Below are 23,066 nucleotides of genomic sequence, written 5' to 3' on the forward strand. Positions count from 1 at the left end.
ATTGCCTGAATCCATTGAAACATCAATTTTTAAAAGTAATACAAACTAGTTTATAGTAGTGACATAAGAAGTGCATTTCCTCACATAGGTTTAATACACCTTTACTGTCACACTACCGACCTCCTCTTATGTGAGCAAAGCCCCAGCTGAAAACCTCCAGCAAACAGCTCTGACGAACTGAACTCCACTTCTGCAGCTACAGGGCACAGCTACTGTCATACTCAAACTGACCCTTGCTAATCTCTCAGAGAAATACTTGGCTCCTCTTGCCAGAAATTCTTAGGTTGACTTTAAATACCTTGCTCAAGATCAAACTGTTTGGGAAATCACCAGCTGGAAAAATATTCCATGGATGCCCTGATTCTATACTCTATTATAACTTTCATGTCTGAGTTTATGATCTGAAGCACAGCACACTGATTCCCAATGCTCCAAAAAACCATAGTTTTTGAAAGTAAACTTTTGCATATCAAGAATTTTGTTAAAGTGACAATTCAAAATAAAGTTTTCTACAACTGACCACACCTCAATATATGTGCCATAAAACTTTAAATTATTATCCTAAATACCAATCAGAACTAACAGTGAATATTTCAAAACAGAATTTGTCATGAAACTTTGCACATATGAGTCTTCTCCAACTCTGTAAGGAACACTATGGGTCACAGAAGTTGTAAAAAGAAGCATTTCTGACATGTTGCTTGATTTCACAAAACTGGCTTTTTTTCCTTTTGTTTAAACATCCTAAAAATTCTGAATATAGAACAACTTCTTTCAACTGAAAAGAATAACTGCTAGAATTATATCATCTTTGCAAATTTTCATTACTCCAGATTAGATTTCTGATAACTACCTAAAAGCATAAGTTCAAAATAAATTAAAGCTTGGCAGAGTTAGTTTTGAATGCAAACTTTTCACAGAAAGTAAACACTTTTGCATATATTAGTAAGAATTAAACAGAGTTCAAATGGCACTCTTTTTTTTTTAGTACTTATTACTGTAGCAAATTAATCTCATTATCTACTCTAAAAATTTAAAAATATAGTAGGAATAATCCACTTAGGTCCTCTACTTTGTCAAATGAACATTTTCAAGAATTATTAAATGCATATTTCTATTTCATCACTCTGTAAATAAGAAAGGCAGTGAAGACACAAGGTATAAAAATATGAAGTTCCATAAAAATATGATCCTTTAAGATACCCATTTCTAATATTGTTATGATATTTCTTGATGAGCAGTTTCTGTGCCATTTTGCTCCCTTGCCAGTATCTAAAGTAATCAGTTTAAAGGTTACTTCATAGTTAGTTACTTTAAGAAAAACTGCAAAACCATTTTCAAGCTTGTTAGCACAGCAAATATTTCTAGACATTAATACTGCATTTGTTTCATTGATGGAGATTTTCTCCACAAAGCAAAGTCCAACACCTTTACAGCTACACAGTTTTCACCAGCACACTAACCTGTATTCTGAAAATTGAAAAAACGTATCAGCCACCTGACATTTATCAATACTACAACTGTACAATAGTGGTCATGCAAAGCAATATTCAGCAGCTATCTGGAACAAAAAAAAAATCTTCCTCTTACCTTTAATTTTACCTGCAATACTATGTTGTTCCCCCCATTCTCTCACCATAACAAAGACCATTTCCAGGAATTTCCTATCCTCCAAGATTTCTATTCTATAACTGGGTATGCCTTTATTTCTGTTTAAGATGCTTCACAGTACATAGGAGGGCTTTTGTTCAAATTCAGAAGACATTTGTTCAGTGCTTAAGGTCTGCCAAGATTCACAGATAGACAGGGACTTCTCTAAAGTCACCCACATTTAGACATAAATTAAGTAAGGTTGGCACTAGTGGGATGAGTTGGAACAAACACCTTGCATGCACACCGTTATTCTTAAGAATACCCAAATACCTCTTGTTGCCATACTGTTTCTTAGGATGGTCTTGTTCTCTCTTTGGTCCTGTGGATCTTGGGCTACCTGACTGCACCGTGGTCCAGCTGAAGAAGGTAGATTGAAAAGCAATGCCCTACTGAAGCATTCTGTAGCAGGGATCATGCCCTAGGATTTGGAGCACAGGACCTCAAGAGGTCCCTTCCAGCCCATATAATTCTGGCATAAACAAGGTGTTAAAATTTTTGGAAAAGAACAAACAGGGAAGTCACACTAGTGTCACTGGAAAATTTTATTCCACATCATAAAGAGAAATGTGATTTTTAATTTCTTTTTAGTAGTTTTCCTCCAACAAGACCCATACATGACTAAGCTTTATGGAGAGAGTGGCCTTTTGAGATATTAATGCTAAGTACTGCACACAGTGAGCACAGAAGTGTGCAACAGGCAAAAAACTGCATAACAAAGCAGTGACATTTCCTAAACTTAATGTTTAATTTAGTGTTGTGCTTTACCTAAAAATTACCGCTTTTTGTAGAGATGCAAGGTAGCATGACAAATGCTTGGAATCTTGCTGCACTAAGATTCATCTCATTTTCTATTACTGGTCTGCTTGACTCCCACAGCAATTATTTTCAAGTATTGACACCAGCACCAGATAATCTAGTCCTTGTTGTACCCTTTGGAATAAGGCCGCATGAAAAACAGGAGACTAAGCAGCATTAAATAAACTAAAAATAGCATTAAAAATCTGATATGAAAAAGGCAAGCAGAAGAGAACAGGTACACAATTTTGCGCATTTATTTTCAAGTGGAGCCTTCAGGGTTACTGAGGCTACTATTGTTTTTACAACACTCAAGACTGTCTTAGTAATATACAATCCTAAACATCCACTGGTCAGATTATGTGACCAATACATCTGTTCTAGAACAAGCAGCAGTCACAAGTATTGAGGCCATGTTGCTGAGAACACAGCTGCACTGGGCAGGACACGTCTCCAGGATGAAGGACCACCACCTCCCTAAGATCCTGCTCTATGGTGAACTTGCCACCGGTTGCCGCAAGAGAGGAGCCCCAAAGAGAAGATACAAGGACTCCCTGAAACAACATCTCGGCCTTGGCCATATTGATCAACATAACTGGTCTACTCTGGCCTCCAATCAGGAGGTCTGGAGACACACCATCTATAACACTGCTGATGCTTTTGAGAAAGCACGCAGGGTCACTCTTGAGGAGAAAAGACAATGCAGAAAGAATCGTGCCTTGCAGAATATTCCACCTAAGGAGTCTTTCTGCTGTGCCTTTTGCAACTGGACATGCCTATCTCATATTGGCTTTTTTAGCCACCAGTGCGCTTGTAACAAACACGGGTAGAGCCCTCCCCAAATCTTCGTTCGCGAAGCCTGGCCATGATGATGATGATGATGATTGAACAAAGTAGATGGTTGTAGCAATTCCTAGATATATTTACTTCAGGTCCTGTATTAACAACTTCTCATTCAAAATAATTTTTATGCTACTAGCACATTTCTTCTGAAACACTGTCCTTGCAAACAACAGAGCATCAAGACATCTTGGATATGCAGGCCTTACACTGCCATTTTTCACAGTTGTGACTAATAGCCACTACATTACTCTTCAAGGTGGTTCTCATGTTGGAGTACCTATTGAAAGCAAGCAGTGTCTGCTGCCTTAAATTGAGATTACTGAAAATAGTTTATTTGCAAATATCACTGAAAGAAACCAAAGCCAGAATAAGCTTCCGGGGAGTCAATTTTTTTGCATCCTTCACATGGTCAGCTTAGTACCTAGCATGACTTGGAATTTTCTGCCTTAAGAAAAAACAAGCCTTTGTTTTGAAAAGAGCCACAATAATCAATTTAAGTTATCCTCTATTCAGCAGGTATTAGATACTTCTGCAAAATTAAGCAAGCAAATAAACCTTGCAATCTTTTACGTGTATTTTCATCTATAAAGCACATCTTTTCAGTAGAGGAACAGGGACACACTCATTAGTCAGATCCAGTATGGGTACTATACATTTTTGCAATCATGTATACAACAGGTAACTGCTATGCAATAATCCTTTATTGTTTTATTTTTCAATGCTGTCCTTTTAACCTTCTACTTAAATACACTCTTCTGTCATTCCTATCTTCAGGGGCAAAAAGGAAGACCCAGGAAACAACAGGTTGCTCAACTTCACTGCAGTACCCAGAAAGGTGATAGACCAACTAACCTGGAAATCATTTCCAGGCACATAAAAGACAAGAACGTGACTGGGGGAACCAGAACGGCTTCACCAAGAGGAAGCTATGCTTGATCAACCCAACAACTTTCTACAGTGTCATGACTGTCTCAGCAAACAAGTGGAGAGCACTGTGTAGTATCTTCCTTTACTTCAATAAGGCTTTTGATGCTGTTGATAACTGCTAAAAGTGTTATCATGGAAACAATTTCCTCTTAAACTTCCTGCTCTCATTCAGTTCTCTGTAAACATGGGTAGAGCCCTTCCAAAATCTTCGTTCGTGAAGCCTAGCCATGATGATGATGATGATGATCCAGTGATGACTGACTCCCAATTTTATACCCAAATCAAGCTACACCTAAATCCTGTCTGCTGCACATCTACAGTACAATAATGTGACAGTATAGCACTAATACTACATCTGTGAGTAGTCCTTAGGTAACAAGATAAATCCCCTTTCAGTATCTAAAGAGCAAATATTGTAAAATATTTAGGAAGTTCTCATAACTTTACCTCTACCAAAATGAACAACTGAGAATTATGTCTACAGACAAGAAGCAGCATCTCTCTCCTATTAAAAGAAAACAAAAAGAAAATACAGAGATGAATATTTAGACCTTCACTTAACTTCCCACACACTGTCACTGTAAATCCACTGGTTTGAAATTACAGGAGAGAAATACATATGCTGGCAATCTCCACATACCTCCACATTGCACCTTGGTCAACTTTGATGTTTTATGCTAAGAAACCATCACAAATAAAATCCAAAAGCAGACAACAGTGGAGAAGATCAGGCCACTTGTAATTTATTTTGATTTTAAAGTAACCCAGTGCACAAGACTTCTTTAATCTCACATTGAGATGGTGTCTTCATTAGAGGAAGCTGCACCAGCCAGTCTTCTTGTAATTCAAAGAGATACTAGGATTTAATTAATCTTGATCATTTTCCTACCATTAGAAAATGGTAGGCTTAATCACTTACCAATCTTGTTTTAAAGTAATTTCCAGGCCATCAGGATTTGGTGGAAAAGTTACAAAAATCTGTACCAAAGTTTTGAGGTTTATTTTGCTCCAATTCAGACTACATCCTCAAAAATGAAAAGAATTGCTAATAACTTCCCAATTTACACAGAATGAGAAAGTTTTCTATTCCATCATGAAAGGGTATCTTTTAATTCGGCAACCTGTATTTAATGTTGCATTGCTGTGCCACTCTTCCTTTGTTCTTTCTTTACTAATTTTGTGCAACGATAGAAGTTATCTGAAGTTTAATTTTTAAAAATTGGGTAAGAACACCAGGTTAGGCCAGCAAAAAAAAAAAATAAATTTGTGTCTACTAGGTCTCAATTTAAAAAACAAAGCTCTGTTTTATAGAAACCAATATTTGCCTTTATTGAACTCTCACAATGCATTGCCCTCAATATACCACTAGTTACAGTATTCTAGTTCAATCTACTTTATGTGACATACTTTGCTTGAGTTAAATGAAACCAAATAAATCAGCAAGTAACACTGTTAATCACTATTCACACATTAAGTTCTGGAGTTGATTTTACAGACTTGTTTCTCTCTCTTTTATGTTACTCTAAAGCAAATTACCCAGTATATAAGGATGTTTCTTTGACAAGGACAAGAGAACTGACAGCTACTTTATACCATATATTTTGCAAACTAATTGCCTATATGGGTCTAGTGGGACAGAGTTTACATTCTTCATAGCAGCTGATATGGTGCTATGCTTTGGATGTGTGGCTACAACACTGTTGGTAACACACCATTGTTTTGGCTACTGCTGAGCAGTGCTCACACAGCACTCAAGGATTTTTCTTTTTGCCCATATTACCCCTAGCAATAGGCTGGGCGTGAATAAGAAGTTGGAAGGAGATGTAGCTGGGACAACTGACCTCAGCTAAGCAAACGGATGCTCCTATATATGGAACTCATCCTACAAACCACAGTGAATTCCCAAATTCAGTCTTCCTATTGAAGCTTAGCATGCACAAGCCTTGAACCTCTGAATCTGAGCATTACAGTTTTGCAGCAGACTTATCCAAAGGCAAACTCCCAGTCCCTGGAACAGGCAGCAATGCTTTCTCACATAAACTTAGGCAGCAAGTCTGCAGGAGATGAGACCATGAAGCACACTAAGTAACACCTGAAGTATAAGTCACATACTGTAGGAAGTCCAGGGTGTCTGTGGGTATTTCACCAAATTTTCTTCAGCCAGTTATTTTTGGAGATAACCATTAAATGAGTGATTCATTCTGCCTCAGAAAAAAAAAAAAATAAAAAAATGAAGGCATTGCCAAGTCAATCTTCCTCCTTCCCCTGCACAAAGATTATAGTACAGCACATACGATGCTGCCTATAAGGGATATGGTCATCTTATGGGCAAGACTGACTGTCACATGCCTATTAAATTCAGGATACTGTGAGGTCTGCAGCTGGTGTTACCAATGCTCCCTTTCTGCAAAACAAGAAACTTGTCTTTTCTCAACTCTCAGCAGCACGTATGGCTCTTAGGTGCACAAGATGGGCAGGGGAAGACGAGGGAAGTGGAAAGCTTTATACCAACTTGTTTGGTTGACAGAATAGACAACACACATGAGGTCTTCTGGTGTTAGACTTTGAATGAGAAAATGGTAAGAGTATTCAGATCTAACAGCAACTATGTTGCTCTGCAGCCAACCTCACTGACTTTTTTTAATTACTATTGTAGTAAAATAGGAAAATAATCCAAGTTTGTGAAATGATCAAGGACACTGGTATCCTTTCAGAACACATTTTTTAATATGACCATACATTCCAGAGCCTACGGTCAGTCTAAATTTCTGGGCTACTCTTCTGCATATTCCTGTTCATCAGAACACTCTCCTCTGAGAGAGGCAACTGAGGGCATTTTGCACTGGAATTGACAGTGCTGAAACAAACTTCTTTGGTAAGGCCTGGTTCAAATGTGCCAGCATAGAGCGAAAATACTCCAGTTATTTTTCATTATAAATGGGTGATTCAAGTTTCTCTTTTCTGCTTTTGTAACCTTATGTGAATTATCTTCATAGGTACTGATTTTAAGGGTTTAACAGTTCTAAAAGACATGACGCACTGTAAAAATGTAACCTTTTACTAATGTAAAAGTCCCTCCTACTCTGAAGCAAGGTATCAGTCACAGTCAAAAATCTGATTCATCAGCTGTCCAGTCCACTTAGCTGCTCCTATTTTCTTTCATATTTTAATATTAAACACAAAAAATACTTCTCTGCACATTTTCCTCAATTTTCTACTTCAATGAAAAATTCATATGAATCTAGGAAGTCTGTTTAAAACAGATCTGACTACCAATGCATTTCTAACTTATATACCCTACCTTAACTACAAGAAGCCTTATGGAAGCTGAAGATCCATCAAATAATTTTGTGAAAAGCACTTAAAAGCAATTTCCAGTTTACTCACTAGAGCTCATATACGCCTCTATGGTTACTGGAACACTAAGTGTTCCTTTCCTCTTATTAGGTAAGAATAGTATGCCTTGTGCATAAAGCAATTGGATTCCTTCCCTCTTCATTACCTGCTGGCAGTAAAACTTGCAAGAGAGCATAAACATTTGAGAATTGCCATACAAGAAAATAATATAAGTAATTGACTGTAAGCTTGCAATAGGTTTGTAGATATGATTTTTCTGACAGCTCATATATTTATGCTATCCAAAGTTTAGTCCATATCTATTTACGGCATTAGTCACGTAGGCATCCTAGAATTTTTAAAGAATGTTTTTACAGCTTTCGTACCTGACGTGCATATAAGTAAAAACTAATCTTTTCATAATATTTAAATTATATTAAAGATGAAATGTGTTATTCTGTTTACCCTCCTATAAGATACCATATCATATCATAAGATTTTTTCTTCACACTTGAAACTGATGAAGAAACTTAGAAATCAGACTAACTCTTCAAAACTCAGGATACTTTTAGCAAGTGATGAACTCTTACTTTGCTGAACTAGTGAAAAGCCAGAAAACAGGTATACTATATTGAAACACAAGTTATGTTACAGTGTTACCATTATGTACAGACTACAGTGACTCTGCAAACAAACTCTATTCGTTTCTAATCAAGAGAAAAACCTGCAGGTCAACAACAACAACAAAAAAGCTGCCATTCTCATTTATAAAACTAGAATTACCACAAACCAAACTGCCAACCCGAGGAGGAAATGTAAGTATTGCAATTATTCCAGTCACTCATAGACACTGAACTACTCACACTGACTTGCATAAGCCAATTTAAGGCATTTACACCAAGCAAACCAACAAAACCAAATTGTTGTAAATATGATTCTGTGCACATGAAGGTTCTTCAGACAAAACAAACTCTCAAAGGCAAACTTTTTAAAGTGGTCCTTGATTCACACCTTCATTTTAAAAACCTGGGTATATGGATTTCATTAGATTTTCACAGTTAAAGCAAGGTACTTGAACAAGATTATGTAAAATGTGTTGTATCTTTAGTCACTTGAATTAAAAACTTCATGGCAGATCTAACAGACCCTGCACCATAATCTTATTCCATTAATATGATTTTATCTGGGTCTAGGCTAATATGCTAATAATTTCTATGGAAATGGATTAAGACTATTTCTTTGTTATTACTTATTGACCGCGCGGTACTAACATTGTATTTTAACTGAATTTAAAACATTGGCTCAGATCTCATTTACTTTAGTCAATGTATTCCAAGAAGGCTTAAAACCTTTCACATCTTATACTTAGCTGGATCGGTTTAGTTCCTTTCTAATGCATCAGACAACCTCAGAGGCCCTTATACCTTGCTCAAAACAAGGTATGAACCACATAGAAGCATAATTTCCTAAAATGAAGTTGGCTGTCTTTTTATACTTACTGCTGAGACTACAGCAAAATATCACAGATAAATCTCTTTAAATTCTTATATTCATGTATTCATGGCCAGTCTTCGCAAACGAAGACTTGGGAAAGGTCATTACCCTTCGAGCCTGCGCAGTGGATTTTTTAGGTGAGACACAGTGTGCGCTGAACTGAGCCCACCCTTTAATCCTGAGGTTCATCTGCCGGGGCCAAACGAGCTTGGACAGTGGCAGCGAGGTCCTCAGGAAGTAGGTTTGTTTAGAGTGGCCTTCTCTTAGATGGATGGCCTTACAGGGCTGACGAGCTCCATCTGCCCGGGGAAGTCCCCGACCGGGAATTGAACCTGGGCCGCGGTGGTGAGAGCGCTGCATCCTAACCACTAGACCACCAGGGGATTCATGTATTAAATCTATGCATTCTGTTTCCAGTATATTAGGTTCTTGAAGCTGACAAGTTCAGAATAGGGTCTGAAAAAAGAGAGAAAGCTCTTTTTCCTGCTTGATACTTGAAAAAAGCAAAAGATTGCGAGATGACTGGTAGGTAATGGTCACAACAAAAAATAGGAACCTGAAGTCAACCTAGAGATGGCCAAGACTGCAGAGTAGGAGAGGCACACTGAGTGCAGAGGTAACCAAGTTTTCCAGGGATTCTGAGGCCAAGGACTTGAGCAGAGTTTGCTGCAGCTCTAAATCTTTGAAATTACTACATTTGAGCCCAGAAGCAAGGACCTGTTTACAAGGACACAAAAGGCAGAGAAAAAGCTGTTTATCAACCCTTTTCCTATTTTGTATTATCTTGTCATGGAACTTGATTTAGATAAAAAGCAAGAGTTCTACTTTTAATCCAATAAAACCTAGGGTTTAAATCTTTAAGTAGAAATTACTATGAAGCAGAAAATCTAAACAGATCCATCTTAAAGCTAATCCAGCGTCCCATTATGAGATCTATAAATCGGATTAGGGTCGAAGTGTTTTAATGCATCTCAGTCTGCAAGCTGTGAAATGCAATAAACACAGTTTGTATTTTTATAAGATATTTTAAATACACCTTCAGTTTTTGAATCACATATTATGGTTCTGTGAACTCAACTTACATATTTCTCCTTGCCTTCTATCATGCTCATTAGCCTGGGTAAGATTACAATAATGCAGCTATATTAGTTCCAACTCCTCATTTAACTGTTTTCTTTTATAACTTTCCTTCTAAAAACCATTCAAGTAGTACATAATACAACATCAGTATACCCAATCAGAACTAAAGGGCATGTATTTGTAATTCCTTCTTCATGTATTTCCAGACAAGAATGAGCTGATTCATGCATGGCAACTGACTGAGCTCATAGTAAAAAACCAATCCAATCCAAGAAATCTTTTCCATCCCTATTCATGAAGGTGTGCTTTGTAGTCTGTTCCTTAACTATAACAAAAACACCTTCTTTTGCTGAAAAATGTTTTTTGAGTGAGACTTAGAATCATCAAGGTTGGAAGAGACCTTTAAGATCATCCAGTCCAACTGTCCACTACAGTACTACAACTGTAAACCCTAAACCACTAAGCCACATCAGCCAGCACCAGATTGAGATGCTTTTTGAACACCTCCAGGGATGGTGACTCCACTACCTCCCTGGGCAACCTATTCCAATGACTGACCACACTAACAGGGAAAAATTTTTTTCTAATATCTAATCTGAATCTCCCCTCAGATTCAGGTCATTTCCTCCTGTCCTCTCACTGCAGTCATGGCAGAAGAGACTGGTTCCCACCTCACTAAAACCTCCTTTCAGGGAGGGCAATAAGGTCCCCCCCGAGCCTTCTATATCATATATCATACGATATAGGAAGCCCAGGATACATATAGGATCCAATATATATATGTACTGGATGAATATAGGATATAGAATATATTATATCTTATATTCATCCAATATCAAGCCCTCTACCCTTAGCTAGCAACCAGTTCACAACCTGGATCTTCCCTGGTGCTTATATCTCATTCACTGGCTAGTCCAGCATGAAATTTGCTACTTGTTACACAATGTGCATGATCACAGAATGTTCGTTTCCAGGAGCAGGTGTTAAGACATGCTGTCTTTGCAACAACTGGTTTCTAGATGCTAGTCTCTACAGCTGCTGACCCTGAGATTCCTAAGACTTGCAGTCTCTTTCCAGTGGTCGACATCAGCTTCTTATCCTATTTGTCTGGTAGTTCAACTTGAAGTTTGCTAGTGTTTACATACAGACACAGAAGAGAGAGTGCAGTCACTCACAACATGGTTGCAAACAGAATTTGGCACATATACACAATAGCCTGTGGTGATCAAGTGCAGGACTCACAAGCGTACTGCCCAGCAACCTGCACGTATGTGACTGCCCCTTTGTATTCCCCTCCCCCCTGCTTCCTCATGCTTCTTATACCCCAATCCACCTTGATTCCTCTATTCCCCTGCTTTTGGCCTCTGCCACCCAAACATCTCATTATAAGATTCATGCAAATGAATCCCCAAATTCTTTTCTCTCTGCATTCCACAAGAAGTCCTATAACCTACTATGCAGTCAACCTTTACTTGCCTAGGGTTCCTGAGAGAGAATCTCTTTCCTTGACCCATCTCACCACTTTCCTTCAATGGACTAGCAGAAGCAGATCACTGTGTTCTGTTTTCAGTCATTAGTTTATTCCTCTGCTCCTCCCTATTGCTTTTCCTCTGATTCTTATAGTCTTTGTTTTAGTCACAGTCTTACAGCATCATACTGAATACTGTTTCATATAAACAGCCTCTGCGTTAGGGCTTTTCGTAACAAGAGTTCTGTTTCACAGAGTGTTGGACTAATACCTTGCACTAGCATCTTTTCTATCATTATGGCAGGCAGTATGATACAAACACTTTATGAAGTCTAAGCATACTAGAGGAATATATCTCTAGAGGTGCATTTAAAGAAGGCTCTCAATTAGCTCTATGGAAATTCAATCCTGTCACTAACAACTAATCAGATTGAAATAGCCCCATAGGTTAATTTTTCTTACTTCTGTATCAGCTTGTTGCTTTCTTTAACTGCTATGAAAGTTAGGAGAGAGCTGACAAGTACTTTATCATCCTCACATAGAAATACATAATTCTGTTTCACAAATGCAGAATTTAGTGAGAAGAAGAAATGTTTATTAAATACTTATGCATCATTAACTGTATAAGTTGCTTCTGCCTGTCAGGTTTTTGTTTTCCTTAATTTTGTTCTCATTTCAAAGTTAATCACTTTGAAACAATTGCTTTAAAAGCCAAGTAACTTTAACCTATCATATACAATACCACAATGGATTTCTCTTTACTCAGGTAAGCTCTATTTTTTTTGTCTTCACCCTCCGTATCATAATTTTTAACATCAAATATCAAGAAGCACTGTAGCCACAATCCAGTCTAACAGCCTACATCTCCACTGGAGATGAGTCAAGCTTCTTTCTGCTTTCAATCCTCCAGTTTAAGTAATATGAATCTATATAAAATTTCTAGATATTCTGAAAGTTAATATTTAAAAAATATTTTAAAATCCTTAAAAATACTTAAAAAATTTAAGGATTGCTGAAACTTTTTAGATTCACAGCTTCAAAGATTTTGAAATTTTACAACTGGTCCTTCAAAGTGATATTACAAGGTCTCTGATTTGTTTGTTCAGTCATCCATTTCAACATTTATGCTAAAATTCAACCCAATCTGTTTTGTTTACCACTAAAATAATCTGTGTTTAAACTAAAGAAAAAGACACGTTGATATCTACTTACAGTATAAACTGAGGCTTAAGTACATAAGACAAAAAATCTATTTATTACCTTGATCAGAAGTTACCCATGTTACTACACAGTGTAAAATACACCCTCTGCCTAACAGACAAGCCTGCAGCATCTTCCTCTGACATGAAATAAAATATCCTCAAGTTGAGAGAGACAATAGTTGCTGAGCAGAGAGACAGGATGGATTTATTTTTTTCAACAGTACACTGACATGCCCAGGGACCAACATCAGAACTGCCCTCATTTTCTTCTAGCCGCAGGTACCAATTTTATAAAGGAAAAAGTTCAAGTAAAACTGAAAGACAAGCTCATCCAATTGCAATTATTTTTTCAACAGAGCCAAGAGGCAATTGATTGCAGATGGGTTAAGAGTTCTGATGGATATATGAAAGGAATTTAGCAATAAAGAGATGCTAGTTACTTGACCAACTAGGTAACTGGTAACTTAATTTTGCATCATACTTATGATCTTACAAAATTATCTAGAGTGAGAAACTTGCCCACTTCCTTGAAATTGTATTAACAGATCCTGCTTCTATCTTCTTTTGCTTTTATCTCCACCACAGCTACAGTGCTGTCTTCCAAATACCCTTGAGTTAATTTTGTGAAGACATAATTGTGCAACAGGATGTATGTCAGAGTCAAAAACTTCTCTGTGCAACTGTTTTAGTGCCATGAGCAATTATTAAAACATAATAAGTTAAACAGTCCAAAGAAATATTCTTATACCTTTTGCTAAAAGGCATACAATCAATACCTATATCGACTATAATTAAAACTGGAAAACACTAAAACTACACGAGACTGGAATATTGTTGAAACCTCTTGGGGCATCATTTTTTTAAACAATTTAAAGTTTAAGTTAATGATGGAGATTTAATGTTATCAGTGACATCTAAAATAATTTTTATGAAAAATAAGTCAATATCTTTACTCTTCGGTAAGATGTGCACATCTGACAGGGCCTCCCACAACCCCACTGCCCTATCTTGATGGTCACACACTGTTGAGATTAAGGACTTTCTAGCATGATAAAATGAAACAGAGCACACAAAGACACTTGATTGCTTTGCTCATGCTCCAGTACTTGCATTATTTTAGGAAAACAAAGGAAGCCTATTATTCAAAACAAGATAAGATTATTATTTTGAGTGACATTATTTAAAGTATTTTTCCTCTTATCAACTTCATCTCATCCAATTCTTATCCTTCTTTACAGTCAGTTCCATGTGTCAGTACCACTTCTGTAAAAGTGTCATGCATTTTGTTCCTTCACGTTTGATTGATTGTACACAATCTCCTAACTCGTACTATAATTTTTATAAAACTTCATGAATGCTCCTGTGGTTTCAAATGTTTCAGAATGACTAAGTCTTGGTCATACAGATGTTTTTTTCTAAAGACAGCATCCAGTCATGAATAAGGCTGATTTAGTTCATGCCTGCTTAAATGTGCCCACTTTATTTTGTGCAAGATACAAGTAAATGTTGTATGATATGTAACGTTGCTTACCTAATTTTCTCAAAATCACCAAGAAAAAAGGTGAAGCTTAGCATGAGCTGGAAATGCTATCTGTTAATAACTACTATCAGCTGGAAACCCAAGGCAGTATTATGTTTTGAACATGCATGGAGCAAAAATGTAGCTGAGGATCAATTAAAACTAAGCACACTTAACAGTTTTTTGTTAAAAAGAGTTTGGCAAGTTAAACAAAGGAAAATTTAACCAAAGCAACCCACACTTAAGCTTCTCCTCATAGTTTTTATATTCTATTTGCATAGAATTAAAACAAACCCCATATTAAAATACTGTTCTGCTGTAGACCAGAGTTGAGAGAATCAAACTGTAACAGCAAAGATGCACTGGGCTGAGGAAAAAATGTGATACTCTTCCTGAACACTGACTCCTTCTCCAACACTAAAAAGACAAAAACTTTTCTTTTTTTTCCTGACAAAAAAGAGTTCTCTTTCATTGCTTCTACCTGCAATATCTGTTTCTTAATTTCTTTGTCTGCAACTTCCAACATGTAATAAGAGCCATGACAGATTAATTTCATTAAGTAAGACTATTTTTCAAAAGCAATCCTCAAGTATAAGGAGTCCTTTGTTACCTGTGAAAGAAAGAGTAGCACAGTTTTGGGAAGAATCTAATTTGATTTGCCTTTCTCCAGATTAGCATTAAAACCAACCAAAGAACCAAAAACAATCTGATCTCTTCTGCAAGACTGAAAAGGTACGATTAGAAATGTAAAACCAGGCTGGGACAGGTCCATAGTCTGTAAAATGCAGACTGACAGAAGAAGAAGCCTTAAAATCCTTCGCCCTTTGTAGGGATAGGAGGAAGAGAAACAGGTTGTCCTATTTTTTATCACATACTCCTAAAACCTGAGCTTTAACTCATGAGCTTTAACTCATATCTACTTAGTCTGAATTTGTGAAAACAAAGACTAAGAGTACAAATAAGACTATGTATTCAACCAGAGGCCAAAACACGTTTCTATTTTTCTGTTCCTGTGATAAATATGATTGCTTATACATTATAATTTAATTTTATATTACATTTTATATAAAAATTGAAAGGAAAAACACTTTAAAATTAAATGATTCAGAAAGGGAAATAATGCTTTGAAGGCTAGGGAAATGTTATCAACGTTTCAAGTTGTTCAACTGATTTAGCAAAGGTATCATCAATACAGTATCAAAATAAAGAAAACATTTAGAATATTTATAACATAATTCTGCATTTAAATTATCATTCAGGTCAGTATTTGTGAGCCAACTTATTTCTACAACTTAAAAATAAATACCAAAACACATCACTTCCACCAAACTGGTGCTTAAGTGGACACCAAAAACTCTGAGGGCTTTCACTCTTCCACCGATCCTCACCATGCTACTCAGCTTTAAAGAAGAGTAGAATATTAGTGCATTATTTGCTCCAATGCATTTATCCTTGTACAAAACTACTAGGATGATAATTTGGAATACTTTGGGTAAGTAAAAAACATCACAGAGAACTAATGGAGACTGATAGTTCCTCTTGCCTCACTTTTCCAGGCAGGTTAATTTCTGTGGGAGTTTTAGCTGGTCTTTAGGGAAAAACAAACACACCATCCTAACAAGATACATTAAGTTCTTCCTATTTGGTTAAATTAGTATTTGTCACATTGTTTTTCCTACAGGAAGGGGAAAAGGTGCTAATATGATTGGCCCCCCCCCTTTTATTTGAGGGGTTCTCCAGTACCTTTTACATGCAAATAAACTGATGTCTGTACCTCTGTAATGCAGGCCATCTGGTGCTGGCTGGTACCAGCTGACTGAGAAACAGCAGCTCACTGTTACTGCTGAGTTTAAGCTGCCAATTTAGTCTCCATTTTGGGGAAGAAAAACAGCATTTGATATACCATCCTTGAAAGATAACCTCCAACTGACCCATTCCTGTCACTTGAAATAACTCTACACAAAAACAAGAGCCAGTTTCAAACTCAAAATGTAATATAATAAAACAAACTAAACTCACAGTGTCATATTGTACTTCAGTTAATCAAGTGATACTGCTGCAATCCTTCAGAAACATTTATCATCCTGATATGTTCAGCAGAACGAAAAAAGTCTTAACTTTGAATGTCAATATTAGCTTGCAAATGCACAAGTAGTTTGTGGGAAAAAGAACAGATTGTTCTTTACATCCTAGCCATTTAAGTTAACTGTTCCAGTACAACACAATCTTCTCTTAAAAGGGTTTACTTTCAAGAAATTAGATGTGGTTTCACAGTAACTACGGTCCTCAACAATGCAGTATTTTACAGTGAAAACATCACAATATTTTCATGAAAGTATTCAACTCATTTGAAATCTCTAAAACAAGCACCAGAGAAAGCTACACAGTGCTGAACTCAAACCCTTCCAAAGCATTCAGTGTCATGGACTTAGCTGAACCTTATACTTTAGGATATCAGAAACACTTACAAGTTTTTCATGGACAGTTTTCCAAATAACTTCTGGCTTAATTCTGGATTGCTAGCATTGTTGTAGACCAGGTTTTCTTAATGTAAAAATTAGGCTACATAAAGAGTTCAGTACTACAAAAATCTGAACATTTAAGCGTATGAATTTTCTCCTTCTTTACCCCGGCAGCACACCAGAGCCTCAAGACGTTATACCCAGTTAGGCCTTTTCCATTTGCATTTGTATTGCACGAGGACATAAACAGGTGTCTTGAAAAAAACTAGAACTGTCCTAGTTGCTCTGAAACTCAAGAAGTCATTCATATAGCTTAATCCAAGTTCTCTGTTCTAAATAGAGCAATGCGAGTGCCTTTACTAAACGAAGTGTTATTCCTTATACCATTTGATCACTTGGGAACAGTCATCCTCAGTTCACTTTTTGCAGCTCTTGTTTATCCTTGTGGCACACAATCTCCCCAGTTCACGCACTGGCCATGTCCCAGCTACGTCCCTCATAGTCCTGATCACTCGGTCTGAAGACCTAAATGGACCCCATGTCCTTCCCTTCCAACTTCCTTTCAGTGGAAAAGAGGTACAAGTTGGATGGGGTGCACACAGAGCCTGCTCCAGCATGCTGCATGAACAAGTAGAACGAAGCTTACCTAAAGTGCTCCTCTGTGCTACAAGAATGAACTTCACCTGAAGTACCTGCACGGTTTAAATCTTTATTTCAAAAAACTACTATGAGGCTTTGGTAGCTCCCTCACGTACCAGTAGACTATTTAGGCTACATATTTCTTTTTGAAGTCACCAAATGATTCTAAATAGGGCACATTCAATCATCTAAAGATGAACAAAAATTCCACTCAGTAGACATACTAGAAATAAAATGGTGGTTTACTCTGTTCCTGAATGGAGAACTTCTCAGTCAGCTTAAGCAGGGAAGAGAGGAGAGGGTCGGAGGGGGGTCGGGTCAGAAAGGGTAAGGGAATCATGTCTGATTTGGGAAATTTCATTAACTTCAGCTGTGCAAAAGAGTAATTTATAAGAAGGGAAAGCTCCTCAGCAGCTGATAAAAGGGCAGGCAGGATGAAGTTTAAAAAAAGGCTAGCAAAAATCTAGCAAAAGTCTAGCTGGTCTTTCCCACCTATGAATTAAAGATTTTCTTGTGTAACCATCAATGAAACACATAAGATTGGTGGTCAAATTACAGACTTTCTTCCCCTCCCCACTATTAAAATGGGTTCTTAAAGTATGAGATTTACTTTGTTAGTCAATTTAAAATCTCTTAATCTTAATTATCTGTATGGAATATCTAAAATTTGCTTTCATTACATGACAGTCTACCTTATGCTTTTATTTTTAAGTCATTGAGAAGCACACAACTAGCTCCGTCTGATTATTTATTCTTGCAATTTAACACATTTTTATATTGCTAAAATTGGCATTTGTGTTGCTTGTAAACAAGCTGGGCTTTGATTGGACATCTCAGCTCCGCTGGCCCCACTTTTCATGTCAAGATGAACTGCATAATAATTGTTTCAGCAGTTTTCTTGCAATTTTTTTTCCGTTTCTCCCAAGTAACCGTAAAGATAAAGTTATTTTAAGTACAAGCACTGAGGAAACTTGGGGTCTGCAATTGCAGAAATGGCATAGGGAGAGGGGGGGAAGGACCCTGGGTAACTTATGCAAGTTTCACAACTTTCTTCAATTAGACTGAAAAAAACATTACAGCTGCCAGTAACTTGGCAACGTCACTTATTAAGAGTTCTGTAGATCTGATGAGGAACATCATATTGTTGGCGGCTTCCAATAAAATGCTAATCACTGGACTAGACTCAGTTGGTAGCTGACACAGTGAGATCCTGTTCAGTAATTTTGTCACAGAAAGTGCACAGCCCAGAAAAATACTCAAACAAGTATCCTACTCACTGTTCTGCAGTAGATCTCTCTGATAGTGAGGAAACTCTACTCTACATCTGAAATCACTGTCTCCAGTTCGAACGTTCATAAAAATATTTCCCACAAAACTCACTTTAAGCACGAGGTTTCTTTACTGAAAAGCCACTTCGTAAGAAAACTCACAATTGTTAAATCAGCTAAAAGATGATTTTCTGTTCTTACTTATCATAGCATGATAATCAATAAAGTATCTTTTACTTCACAATTACCTGATACATTAATGTAATATTGGGATCAAAAGTTTATTAAACCAACGCTACAAGTTTTTAGCGATATTTGAAAATGCAACAGAAATCATATTAGACTAGCTAAAGATCAGTTAAGTCATGGCAGAAAGACTCTTACACAGATGTAGGAGCAGATTAGTCAGTTCTATGAAGCAGAGATCAAAACATGTGAATTGAACGTGAACATTTTAAATTTTTAGGATGCATATTCTTGTTTAAAGAGCTAAGAAATTTAAACTCGGAAGATAAAATTGCAGTCACTACGAACTTAAGACTGGTAGGAGTACACAAAACTTGCAAAGAGATCTGAAGTCTTCCCTAGATTCAACCTTCTACCAGTTTAAGACCTGTAATTTTTTCCATCTTTATTGATTCTTCCACAGGATAGTTAAAACATTGCTTCAACTAACTTAACATAAAAGAAGTCTCAAAATTGTGGTAGAACTGCCAACTCCTTGCTCATGTATTTTTAACTGATTGACTTCCCAAGCCTGGAATGTTCAGACTGGAGATAAACCATGCCTGCAGTAAAGGTGACCAGTGACATTACATATGAAGTGTCCAAAGAATTCTCATATTCTGTTTCCTCCTCCAGGAAGGTGAAAACTGGGAAAAATAACCATCTACTGCTTGATGTGGTTGCTGAAAACACGACACTACGGTCAAGATGCCTGCACTCCTCTCCTGATTCAACACACGATATTTAAAATAGTCTACAGGCAGTCTCTACCGGGATGAGAAGTATATCACTATTACTGAAATACTAATGTTTATCAGCTCCCTAAAGCAGAATCACACCACAACAGCAGCAATTTATTATTTCATATAGAAAAATAAAACCTTCTGGTTCTCTATTTCACCAGCACTTTCCAACAGAAACAATTATTTGATACAGGTCTCTTTCCTTTAGATTTAAGAAAGCAACTGTAACTTTAAAATATATCAAGTTTATAGGCTGTGTCTAAAAGCAGTTTATTTTGAATGAGTGATCTTTAAAAGCCCTGAAAATCCCAAGCTTGAAGAATCTCTTAAATTAAAAAGATGACACACAGATGAGTTCCATTTGAGCAATCGGTGCTGACACATTAATAATGAAATAAAATATGCTGAAGTATTTCAAACATTTTGCAGCTGCTACAACAGCACTATTACCTAATACAGATATATTTACCAATTTCCACATTTTCTAGTACAAGCAGTTAAAATCAAAATACTTCTTTTTATTTGCTTAATCATTAACTGGTAATCTAATGACTTTTCAAATATAAATCTGACAAGTGGTATTTGAATTGGTTTTTATTTCAAGTATTAGGATTATTCCTCAGCTGTAACTACGCTCAGTTGTCCTTTCTGCTCACCTAACCAGCCACGTAACAAGGTTCAGGCATCCTTGCAAAGGGAAACTGTCTCTCTCCCAGACCAAAAGTAGACCTTTGGGCTCTAGGAAGTTCAGATTTCCAAACCACAGAAAAGTTTTTAGCCTTTATAACTAAAGTATATTGTTATAAGGACCAGAATAAAACATTTAACTTGGCTGGATGCCCTTGTAAAACTTCAATAACCAACAAGTCTAATGTTTTTATTGTCACCCATAAACTTGCTTTAACCTCTTGCCATATGAATAAGGATATCCTTTTCCACTACCTCAGTGAAGCTACACACATTATCATAACAAAATTGGCTTCTGCATTAACTTAGTCCAAAACTGGTTTCTAATTTCAGAAAAATGATATTTGTATTGGGTAGGGGCTTTTCCCCCCCGAAGCATGCATATATTTTTGTATCTTGTTTTGTTATGCAAAATGAAAAAAAACTCTATTTGAAAACTGAATTAGAAATACATCTGCAATCATAGTCTATGAATATACAACATTTTTCATAATTGTAACACTGCACTGTTGGGGAATAAACTGACAGATGGAGACTCCAATGCATTCTACAGACCAGAACATATTAATGGATTCACATAATCTGAGAGAGGACACGTGTAGTAAAATAAATTATTCTATCTAATACTTAAATTACCCATTTCATTTTTGTTTAATATTAACTCTATACAGAAGTGTACCCGAAATCTTAATTGTCCCTATGTTGCTAAGTCTGCTCATTATGCTTTAGCATAGCTGTATAAAGAAGCACCTTAAATGGTTTGCCTGTCACATTTTGCGACATGATCTAGTTGCATATTTTCAAGTTATCTAGAGTTTTAACTTAAATTCTATAAATTATACAACGATGTTTAAAATGGATTCACTTATGAAAGACAGTATTAGATGATAATACAGGACTCAATAAAACTGAAAATTTTCTGTGCAAGAATAGCAATGGTACAAGTTAAAACCTTAATTAGGTTTTTAGTCTGAGCTTAAATCTTAACAAAGCTTAACTTGTAATTCCCATCTTACCCTAAACGCGTTCCTCTTCACATGGCCAACCAATCTTTGTACACAAGCAACAGCACAAGTAAATGATTCATGTGGATTAACCAGATTATTATTCATATACACACATGTGTGTATATATATAAATACATATTAATTTCCCCCAAAATCTCTGTATATGTCTAATACTATGTGCAATTTTTAAATAACTGTAGAAAATAAACTCTTCTTACTTTTTCAGCTGTTAACTGTTTTGATGGTTTTTCTGATTCTCTCTCTCTCTTTTTCTCTTCTTTCTTTTTTTCTTTTTCCTTCTGCAAAAAGAAAAAGCATTTTGCTAGTACCCAATTTGCAAACATATTGAATGTTTACAGCCATATAGAATATAAACAGATATCTTCAGTTATTCCTTTTTAAATCAGAGCTTATGCCTCTATCTGCTCTGCTTCCAGAAGTGAAGCTCACTTTGCTCAGATAGTAGTACTAAAAATACTGCAACTTTGAGAATTCAAGAAATGCACTATTTCACCTGGTCATCTGCATTTCTGCTTCTAAGCAGACTGGAAAAAAAAAAAACAGTGTTGCTTCTCCCGAACTGTGCAGAGTTGAAGAGAAAACCCATCTCTACAAGTACTTCCGTTCACTCTGATAACCTCTCTCATCAGGGCAGATGTCAGTTACTTGACCAAAGAACTACACACAGCTTTCTGCAGAAAGTTACTAATTTTTAAAAGCTAATCTAGGTGTCTTAAACAACACTTCTGAATGTAAAAAGTTGCCTTAGGCCCTATGACAGACCACCTGAGTCACAAGACATTAAGTTGTTCCAGAAAGTGAAAATATAAAAGATGCCTTCACTCTGAATGCATCATAATGACATTACAGAAGTTTCTTCATTTTGGTTTTAAATGAACAAATGGGCCAATATTACAGACTTAGTCTGATTGAATCAAAGCATAAAATATTCATTAAGGAATAACATGCAGAAAATATGCACTTTTTAGGCCAGCAATTGTTTTGACAAAGTGTTAGTAGTTTAGACCAGTAATCCGTCTGCATTTACCTTGTTCAACTACAGTGTAGTACTCCTGAGTATATTTGAACATTAAAATGGATTGACATAGTAACTCCTAAATGTTCTTTAGTCATTAGACTTGTATCCCTTTGTTCAAAGCTTTGAAACAGCTTTGTTTCACAAAACACTATTGTTTAGCAAGTTTCCTAACATTAGGAGGAAGGCTGAGAGGTTAGACAACTGTCCATGTAGCTCCAATATTAAAAATAAAATAACTTACTAGGTTATAGTTTGTGTCAATAAGGATTGTTTGTTTTTTTCTTTTTTTTTTAACATCCAGTATATATAATTTTCAAATCTTTATAACATGGCATTTATTTCATATAGTTCTAAAACACTAAGATGAATTGAGGTTTTTTTTTGCTGGGGGACCAGGCACAGAGTGACCCAAGTAACATATTCTTCACAACTTCCAATAATCAGTTTTCAAAACTTTCACCAAATTTACCAGATGGATTGAGGTTACTCAAGTTCCACTAAACCTTGTGAATTATTTCATCAGGCATTAACCTGAACACTCAGTTGCAGGAAAATCGGACTATCAGACCAAGCACCTGCTTACAAGCAACAGAAAGCAATGACCACAGTCATGAAACTGCAGCGGGGGAATTCAGAATGCCTGTTTTGACAAAAAGAAACAGAGACCAACTTAGATTTT

At 36.4% G+C, this 23,066-nt stretch overlaps 1 protein-coding gene across 1 annotated transcript in view; it reads right to left on the reverse strand.

The window, feature by feature from the left end:
- The window catches only part of SMAP1 (small ArfGAP 1), an 88,668-nt gene that overhangs the window by 22,060 nt on the left and 43,542 nt on the right, over positions 1 to 23,066 (reverse strand). The window contains 1 exon segment of the mRNA XM_029962834.1: positions 21,567 to 21,647. Within this exon segment, the coding sequence (XP_029818694.1) occupies positions 21,567 to 21,647 (81 nt within the window).

Source organism: Manacus vitellinus, unplaced genomic scaffold (assembly GCF_001715985.3).
Source record: "Manacus vitellinus isolate BGI_N305 unplaced genomic scaffold, ASM171598v3 scaffold_4_pilon, whole genome shotgun sequence".
NCBI classification, from domain to species: Eukaryota; Metazoa; Chordata; class Aves; order Passeriformes; family Pipridae; genus Manacus; species Manacus vitellinus.